Raw genomic sequence first — 9,561 nt, 5'->3', positions numbered from 1 at the left:
TCGACCGCGCCCTCTTTGAGCAGGAGCTGCTCAGCCCGGCCGGCGCCGACGGGGCGGGCGGAGAGGGAGGGGCGGCGCTGCCGGACTCCTTCAAAGCCACGCACTTCGGCAGCGTCGTCCGGCAGCTCAATCTGTACGGCTTCCAGAAGGTGCTGGGTTGGTTTGGCGCGGCTGTGCCGGGCGATGCCGGGGCCGCCGTGCACTTCAAGAATCCCAACTTCCGCCGCGACCGCCCCGACCTCCTCCTGCGCATCAAGCGCCTGACCAGGGCCAACAGGCAGCGGCTGGCAGCCGGGCTGGAGGTGCGCAGCCGCCAGCCCAGCCGCTTCCAGCAGCTCAACACGGAGCGGCCGCTGCTGCACTTCCCCGCCGGGCACCCCCCCGGCGCCGGTGAGACGGGGTGGGAGCTGCGGGCGTGAGGCTGGCGGGGGCTTTGGCCGCGGGCCCTGCCCGTGCTGGGGCCGCTCAGCGCGGCTGCCCCGGGCGGCACAGGGGCTGTCCTTGGGCAAGGCAGCTGCGCCGGCAGGGCCCGGGAGCGGTGCCGGCTGTGCCGCGCTGCCGGGGGCTGCGGGACGGTCCCGCCGGGGCTGCGCTCGCCACAGCCCGGCCCGCTGGGCCTGCAGCCGGCCCAGCCCTGAGCCGTGGCTGGCTCTGCTCCTGGCCCGGCCCTGGGGTTGCTTGGGGAGCTCTCCGTGCGGGTGTGTAAGCCGAGGGCCCGGCTGTGGTCCCGCCCAGCTGGAGGGAGCCTCCTGTCCCTTTGGAGCAGAGGGAAAAGACCCGGCAGTTGGGTTTCTGGCAACTGCCTCCTGCCAAGGATTTGCAGCGGGACGGTTTTCCCAGACGGTTGAATGAGTAGGGGAGAGCTAAGTAGACAAGGAATTGGTTGTTGAATAGCCCGGGAGCATGGTTTTTTTTTTTTCTTCTTTGTAATCCTGCTTGGGAGGATGGGAGCTTTTCTCTTCCCTGATAGAAGTACAGTTGCTGCCAAGGGAAACATACCTGAGAACCAATACTCACCTAGTCTTCCCTTTGCCTCCTTTCCTCTTCCCTGCCTCCTACACAGCTCCCTCATCCCAGCACCTCGGTGCTGTCTCACCTGAGGGTTTAGAGCTGCCTCCCGGACCTCCCAGGACAAGTCCAGGTGCTCAGGAGTCTGACGCTTCCCCACCAGCTCCCAAGAGAATGTTTACCACCTCTGGACTTCCTGGGGTCTCATCTGAGGAACCAGGCACATGCAAATTTCCACTCAAGCGTGAGCTCGTCATTCCACTGGTTCGCATGGACCTTAAACGCCACCCTGAGCTCATGGTTCCACTGGTGCCTGTAGACCATCCGAGAACTTCCGTGGCCCTTCCGCAGAAGCGCAGCTGCACATCTTCAGAGCAGCACACCCCAGCCTACAGCCCATCAGGTAGGGAGACAGTTTGTACCCTTGCTTTTCAAACAGGTCCTGGAAAGTGACCATTTAAAGTCTTTTTGCACAGTGTTCTGTCATGGGTAGATCTCAAGTGAGAATCAGGTAGAAAGTGTCAAGTGTATGGGGAAGCAGGACCATGAAAACAAAACCAGTCTCTGTCTGCTTTTCCTGTCCTTCCTCCAGATTTGGAGGGTGTTCTGGCCATTTTCCAGACAGCCTCTCTGTAGGGATGAAAGGGAGAGGCAGAAAACATTGGTCCACAACCGGTCAGTGTCAGGTGAACTCCCATCTCTCTTGGAATGAAGCCCAACTAGGATGCTGACAGGATATTGCAGAGCTTACAGGTTGTCTCTCCTGCAAAGAAGGCTATTAAATTTCAGTGAGCTCTGTGTGTCCCCAGAACTGCTGCAGCTGCAGAATACAGCCTCACCCACAAGGTTGCTTTTTACAGTACAATCAGAGTTGAATTTTAGCATGTGTGTCTGCAGATCTGGGCTCTTCCTGGGTGAATCCACTTTCTGTGGTCTGTTGGGATGAGAAACTCAGAAGCAGCCACATCTAAAAGCTGCTGGGGAGATAGAAAAGGCTGAGATTACAAAGTCTTTGTGTGTAGATCAGTTTTACAATCCATCCTTTAATATCCATACCCATCAATTAGAGGAAACACTGTTTGAGAGGAAGAAATCAGTCTTCCAATCCCCTGGGAAGTTGGAATACATTTCTGGAATTGAGTTTCTGTGTGCTTCCTGTGATGTTTGCTGCAAGGCAGCAATAGAGCTCTGTGTCCCAAAGCCACATTCTGGAGCCTGACCAATGTGTTTGGATTCCTGCAGCCACGCCAGGCAGTTCAGCCCCCAGTGCTCCAGCTGGCAGTGCTGGTTGGGCAGCGTGGACGGCCTCCAGCTGGGCTTGGAATAGTCCTGGGGACGAGGAATTGCCACCCCTGGATCTAGACCTTGTTCTTAAGACACTGGAGGAGATGCTGTCACCATCCCTGCCTGAAAGGTCTCCCTTTGCTCAGGTAACTCCATTGGGTGGGAGGGAAAGGGGCTGGGCTGAGAGCTGTGGATGTTGTTGCATGGCTGAGAAGCAAAGGCTTCTTGGATTAAGCTTTGAATGGACGAGGAAGGATTTGCTTGGTCAAGCAAGATTTCCAAAAGAAGAGGGAATGAAAAGTCTCCCCCCTTAGGGAGGATGAGAGGTTTGAGCCGGTGGTGGCCAGGTTTGGGTGCTCCTTTTGCTGGGGAGAATCCCTGGTGCAGGGGCCTTTGTGGTGATGCTCTGTAGGTTCTAAGAGGCTCTGTGTGATGGGAAAGAAGAGAAGAGTGTGGGGAGAATTGCCACTGAAGGCAAAGTGTCCCATGCAGGGAGGGGCAGGCGAGAGGTGCCTCCGTTAGAGCAGCAGACGTGGGCTCTGCCTGTTTTGGGTGGGAAGGCCAAGGCAAAGCAAGGGCTGGAGCTGCAGCTTTCTTGTCCTCTCAGTAGCCTGGTGCCTCCATTCCTGTTTCTATCTGGCAAATCCTCAGCTGGGCAAACTTGCCAGCCTTGCTCTCTGTGTTCCAGAGCTCAGGCACCTTCCTCTTGGGCATCTCTGTGGGAAGAGATGTGTGTTCCCATCCAGACCCTGCAAAGCTGCAGCCTGGATGAGAGTGTTCTGCTGTTCTGCTCAGGGCTGTGGAGGGAGGAGCACATCCCTGTGCCAGGAGCTGGCAGAACTCCTTCCTTAGTGCCCACTTCATGTGTTCAGTGTGAGCCCCACATTCAACTTTGTCAGCTTTGGCAGCTTTTGGACTGTGTTTGAGAAGTCAGTCTTCTCCACTGTTGAAGGCCTTTGGGGCCCAGACTTCTTTGTTAGGAACAAGGGATGGAAGTGTGTGAGCAGTGGAGCTTTTAGGGGGCAGAAGTGTTGGTTTTGAGGCCCCATGACTTGTGTGATTGGTGAGCAGGACAATGATGATGCTGGACATGAACGGGTTAAGGACTCCTTTAAGCCCAGGGGCTTCTTCTGTGTGGAAGAGCAATTCAGTCAGGGACCATGAGTCCTTGTGTTTGACAGATTCCCTCTTTGGATTAGGAATCCCCTTCCTGTTAACTCTTGCCTCTTCCCAGATGTGCCTGGAGTGTTCAGTTCCTGTGTTGGCACAGGCCTTTTTGCATATTATTATACAACTTTGCCAAAGAATTTCTCTGTTTTGTTTAATATGCAGACCCACTGCCTGCTGCAGATTTATTAGCCAGAAAGGGCAGAGTCAAGGTGGTGAGTGGGATTTTTTGGGATCCCCAGTATCTCATTGCTAAGTGTGATGACCTTTCGTCTTCTGTAAACTCAGACACAGCAGTTTTCAAAAGCATTTTCTTCTTCAAGAGAAGAAAATGTGGCAGGCTCTGATCTATTGTGTCCCTGCAGAAAACAGTGAGTGATCTTTGGGTTTCTTTCTTTCTGGTTTTCAGGACAATCGTAGTGTTGCCCCTGAGTCTTCAGGAAGGGAGGCCGGGAACAGGGCTGCAGCAGAGGGAGCTTTGCCTGGCGCCATGAGCTGCAGAAAGAGGTCCCTGGAGCCCGAGGAGCCTGGTAAGGAGAGAGCCCACACTGCTTTAGAGAGCTCTGAGGCAGCTGCTCTGAGCCTGCCTCTGGCAGGAAGGGAGATGAGAAGAGTTGAGCTCTTGTCTGCAGGGTTGGTGCTTCCTGGTGCCTTTAGGTCAAATCCTGCCCTGGCACAGCCTCCCCGAGCCCTGCCCTCCACGCTTCTCCAGAGGCACTGACACCGAGTGCTGTGCTGTGGCCAGAGAGCCATGAATAACCCTGACCCTGTGGGAGTTGTGTCACCAACCCAGGTGTCCCAATTTGGAGCTGAAGTCTGTGGATGAGTTTGCTGCAGGGTGACAGTGCTCTGGAGGCAACACTGAGTGACTCCTGAAGCAAGAGAGCAAAACCCCAGCAGAAAGTCAATGTAGAAGTCTGAGCTTTTTGTCTCAGAACATTAAATCAATGTATGACCAATCTGCTGGTAGGCCTAGTGAGACACATTAAAAATACAAGCAGCAGAAGCTCTGAGGCCAAGCAAATGATAAAACACAAGGATTTATGATTTGGAAAGGAAAAACTTACCCCAAATTAGCGAGAACTAATAGGAGAGAGAGAGCACCTTGGATCTGCATTCTTGAGCAAGGCTGGTGCAGCCTGCAGGCCTCATGGGGAGATCTTTCCCTCCCAGCTCTTCCTGCCAGAGCTGATGGTCGAGTTGAAGCCGCTGTTGCTCACTGCAGAGGGCAGTTTGTAGGTCCCAGGTAATGGAGCTGGTTCGTAACTCAGCTCACAGCACCCTTCAGCTTCAGCTCTTTCAGTGAGGACTGAGGTGTCTGTGTCAGCACAGAGGAGGAACAAGGCTGGGCTTCTGTGTGGGAGCTGGGACTGTCTGTGCTTCAAGCTCTCGTGGGTGCCATTTGCACTGCGGGTGCTGAGACTTTATCGGGAGACTTCAAACCTTCGGAGGTTTTGAAAACTTGGAATGCTCCCTGTTCTTTAAAGAGCAGGCTTCAAATTCCCAAGGGAGAGTCTGCCTTTCAGGTCACCTTCTACAGTCTTTGATAGAAAGGCAATTGCTTCCAAAAGGAGAGATGCCTGAAGGCCAATATTGACTCAGTGTTCCTTTTGCTTCCCAGATATCCATCTGATCTACCTCTCCAGGAGGGCTGCCTTGCGTGGGAGGAAGGGACCGAGGGAGAGCCTGTGACCATCAGGCAGGTGGAATCCCTCTGTTTATAGATAGATTTATAGATGTCTATAGTTATATTTATATATCCATATAGTTATTTATAGTATTTATACTATACTTATTAGTTACATATAGTATTTATAGATTTATAGAGTTGTGTTTATAGGTGAATGTATTTATAGATCTGTGTAGTTAAATTTATATATATAGTTATAGATGTGATGTAATTATATTTATACATAGGCAGTTAAAGTTATAGATTTGCAGATTTATATATGTGTAGAGAAAAATATTTATATATCTAAGTTATATTTGTAAATGTACACAGTTATACCATAAGAGGTATTTGGATGTTTAGATACATAGATTGATGTTTATATAGCCTAGGCTGCATCCTAAGCTCTTTCTGCCCTCAGCCACCTTTTTAATCTCTTGTTTTCCCCCTGTGCCCCCTCTGTCCCCTCTTCCTGTGCTGGCTCCGAGCTGGCGGCCGGGCCGGGCGCAGCAGCAGCTGCAGCCCCGGTGTCCCTGGAGCGGTGGGAGCTGCCGGTGGCCGCAGGCACTGTGCCCTGAGGAGCTGCTGGAGGACGGTGAGCCAGAGGGGGCTGAGGGCGCTGAGGAGGCAGCGACACTGAAAGGACGGTGACCTTGAGGTGCTGGTGGGACTGGGGGGTTTGGGGGAGCAGAGGGCGAAGTGGCACTGAGGTAACAGGGAAGTGGCACAGGCTGAGGGGGGTGGCAGGTCTAAGGGGACAGGATGGATCTGAAGGGACTGAGGGGCATGAGAGGACTGTGGGGGTCTGAAGAAACTGAAGGCGGCTGTGCGTTTGCCGAGGGCATGGCAGGGCTGAGGGGATGGAGGGGGCCAGCAGGGAGCACAGCGGGATCTGGGACTGTGGGTCTGCCAAGCCATGGAACCAAGTCCAGAGTCTCCACTTTTGCCACAGCTGCCCTGAAGACCTTGAGAACATCCAGAGACTGATGAGAACCAGCAGGGAGAAGCTGAAGGGCACAGCAAGAGCAGTGAACGGGGACCTGCTGCTGCCACCCGAGAGCCTGGGTGAGGCCCCAGGGCCGGTGAGGCAGGGTGGGCGTGAGGCTGGCGTGGGCTTTGGCCGCAGGCACTGGCCGGCTGGGCAGGAGCGGGCCCTGCCCGTGCTGGGGCCGCTCAGCGCGGCTGCCCCGGGCGGCACAGGGGCTGTCCTTGGGCAAGGCAGCTGCGCCGGCAGGGCCCGGGAGCGGTGCCGGCTGTGCCGCGCTGCCGGGGGCTGCGGGACGGTCCCGCCGGGGCTGCGCTCGCCACAGCCCGGCCCGCTGCGCCTGGTTTTGCTTTCTAAGCCTCCTGGGGAGGCTCTGAGATTTCTCTTCCCTGATGGAAGTGCAGCTGCTGCCAAGGGAAACGTCCCGATCCTGACTCAGTGTTCCCTTTGCTTCCCAGGTGTCCCATCTGCTGTCCCCGTCCAGGAGAGCTGCTCTGCACGGGAGGAAGAGACCGAGGGAGAGGCTTTGAAAATGGGGCGGCTGGAATCCCTCTGCTTGTATTTCTGTTTAAAGATGTATGGACTTGCTCATAAGATAGTGATAATTACATGGATATTTATATGTAGGTTGCTATTTGTATAGGTATATTTCTATATGTATGTTGTTATATTTATGGATGTATGCTGTATATATATATATGTTTGTAATTATATATATGTGTATCTATCTATCTAAGTATATATGTATGTTGTTATGTCTGTGTTAAGTTCTGTTTCCTATGTATGCTGATTTCTAGGTATCTATTTCTATTGATGTAGTTCTAGGCATATGGCTACTTAAATAGGTATAGTGGTATTTGGTTAGGTATATATGTCTATTTTTATATTTTTATATGTATATTGATCTATTTCTATGTATAACTATATTTACATATGTGTTGAGATGTACAGCTATATATTGGTATTGATTCAGTTGTATGGATATGGAGATTGGTATGGTTGCCTAGAGATAGGTTTGTTGTATGTATGTATTTATAGATATAGTATGTAATATCTAATATTTCATCTATATCTGTATCTTGTGGTGGTTATAAATGTCTTTATTTCTATTTAAATATGTGTGAAGTTGTATAGTTGTAGAATGCTGTTTATTGAGTTCTTGGCATAGGGCTATTTAGAGAAGGATAGTGATATTTTTGTACTGATATATGGGCTGTACGGTTGTAGTAGTATGCAATAAATTAAGTTGTTAACCTTCAGTTGATCTTTGTGTATAGTGAGTTGTTGTAGAGGTTGGCAATAAATTAATTTTTGTTAACGGAAGTGGGTATTTGTATAGTTTTACATTGCATTGTTGTAGAAGTCTAATAAATTACTTTTTTGAACTTCAAGTTAGATCTGTATAGTTATATATTGTCAGCGCGGGTGTAGCAATTTGTAATAAATGACATTTGTCAACTGAGATGAGTGTCCTGTGATTTGTGCTCTCCAAAGCAAGGGGCAGATGTAGACGTGAGGACGCTGGAGGATTTTGGCCATGAAAATCGCCAGCCGTGCCCAGCAGATCCCCCAGCTGCAGCCAGGCTGGGCAAGGGAACGGCACATTTGGGCTGGCAGCAGAGCCACACGTTGGCTACAGACTCGCTGCAGAGGCCTGCTGAGAAAGCGGGGCTCCCCTGAGCGTAGAACTGCAGCCAGGAGCCAGCCGGGGAGGAGAAATCGTGCACAATGAAAACAAGAAAGAAAATGTGGCAAAACAGATGTGGTGATACTGTGGGAGCTTGATTAGATGCCCTAAATCACCACTGTCTAGGCATGTATTCAGCAACAATAATGTGTATAAAATCCCTTCCAGGAAAGATAGGATTGCACTTTCCCCTTCATTTACCTTGCTGTTTAAGTGGAAGATGTCCTTGTTACTGAGAATTTTTGCCCTTCAGCACCTCCCTCCCTCCCATTAAATAAAAGATTATGTACTGCAACGTGTCACCATAAATGAAAACAGCCCTGGCCTCGTGACAGGGTTTGCAAAGTCTTCCCTCCTCCTGCCCCTTCCTGTCCAAACTCTACCTGAGGTGAGTGAGGGCTCCAGGAATTCAGCAGGGTGCAGTACCACCACAGGTGGGAAGGTTTTGCAAAGCTTCCTAAGTATCAGGAAACTCTGGCTTTGCCAGTCTTCCCCTGGAGTATTGTTCTGCTCGTGAATGATCTGGGAGGACGCTGTGCCTCCAGCTCACTCAAGTAAAGTTTGTTTTCTTCATGGCTTGAATAGAGGAAAATGAAAATTGTAATTTTTAAAGTGAAATTTGGGCTTTGGTGCAGCTGAGTTTGCTTCATGATTTGCTGTGGAAAGTAGGGTAAAAGCTTTAAATTCCCAACAGAAGCTGACACCTGGCCCACACAGAGAGTTGAATGAGGCCCAGGTGTGCTTGCTGCACACTGATCCAAGGGAGAAGTTGGAAAAAAATGCCCTTGTATTGCAGATTGAGCCTCTGTGTACTGTTGTCGGAAGGGCTGTCTGTGGTAAAACGTGGTAATCCAGCCAGAAACTGTGGATATGTGAGCTCTAACAGCAACCTGCTTCTCCAGAGCGAGGGACAGGGCCGGCCCCAAAGCCTGAAAGGTGTTCTGGGTACTGGCAGAGGTACTGGAAGGCCAGGCTGTCCTTGTGCAGGGATGGCCTTCAAAGGGGCCTTCACACCTTGTGCTGCTGGCAAAGGGCAGCTGGTGGCCTTCCAGAGAAGGCTGCTTTTGTCCAGTTCTTTGAAGTGTTCCAGCCAGCATCAATTCCTGCTGCTCACACCAGCCCCTTTCCAAGCAGGAGGAACTCTGTGTAGGCAGCCTGACAGCGTAGTGGCAGGAGAATAAAATACTCAGCTGAGTGTTATCAGCTCTCTGTCAGAAGCTGCATCCGCAGTGCCTTATCTCTTCCAGTTGTCTCAGACGTGGAGGAAGTAGCGGTAAATCACTGATCCTGGAAAGGAAAGCGGAAGGAACAAAGGCAGTAGCTGGTCCCTGGGGCCATCCAAAATAGGACCATTGCTGGGTTGTGGAGATGAGAGTGACCAACCCAGCAATCCTCTGCATGAGACTGGAGCCATCTGTGAATAGGAGCATGGAAATCTGACCTTGAAAAACAGAAAAGGTGTCCTTGGGTATTTGCCAAAGCTTGGATGTGGTCTGAGCCACCTGGGCTAGTGGAATGTGTCCCTGCCCATGGCAGAGGGGCTGGATCTAGAGTGTCTTTAAGGTCCCTTCCAACTCAAGCCCTTCTCGGAGTCTGTGAATTATAAACCCATAATGACAAAGAGAACACAACAAATCTGGGTTCCCTGCTACGTTATTGGAGGTTGCTGTAGTCACTCGTGTCACCTGGAGACTGCTTTGTATTTGGAGAGATTTTCATGGTCCTACAGTATCTATGTGTGACTTTCCCCGGTTCAGAGTG

General features: G+C 51.4%; 1 protein-coding gene across 2 annotated transcripts; it reads left to right on the top strand.

Moving 5' to 3' along the window:
• The first annotated feature begins 965 nt into the window (after positions 1–965).
• Positions 966–7,575, top strand: LOC138102569 (uncharacterized). 2 transcript variants are annotated; one of them, XM_069000286.1, is made up of 6 exons: positions 966–1,411; positions 2,251–2,438; positions 3,869–3,989; positions 5,081–5,723; positions 6,081–6,193; positions 6,572–7,575. In XM_069000286.1, the coding sequence occupies exons 1-4, from the start codon at positions 1,183–1,185 to the stop codon at positions 5,149–5,151; spliced, it is 609 nt and encodes a 202-aa protein (XP_068856387.1). In that variant the 5' UTR covers positions 966–1,182; the 3' UTR covers positions 5,152–5,723; positions 6,081–6,193; positions 6,572–7,575. The 2 variants fall into 2 exon arrangements, with proteins under 2 accessions (XP_068856387.1, XP_068856386.1); XM_069000285.1 differs by having other exon boundaries at positions 5,081–5,786.
• The last annotated feature ends 1,986 nt before the right edge of the window (positions 7,576–9,561 follow it).

This window comes from Aphelocoma coerulescens, unplaced genomic scaffold, assembly GCF_041296385.1.
Source record: "Aphelocoma coerulescens isolate FSJ_1873_10779 unplaced genomic scaffold, UR_Acoe_1.0 HiC_scaffold_87, whole genome shotgun sequence".
Taxonomy (NCBI): domain Eukaryota; kingdom Metazoa; phylum Chordata; class Aves; order Passeriformes; family Corvidae; genus Aphelocoma; species Aphelocoma coerulescens.
The sequence above is the reverse complement of the archived record's forward strand: the minus strand, read 5'-3'. Positions and strand labels throughout refer to the sequence as shown.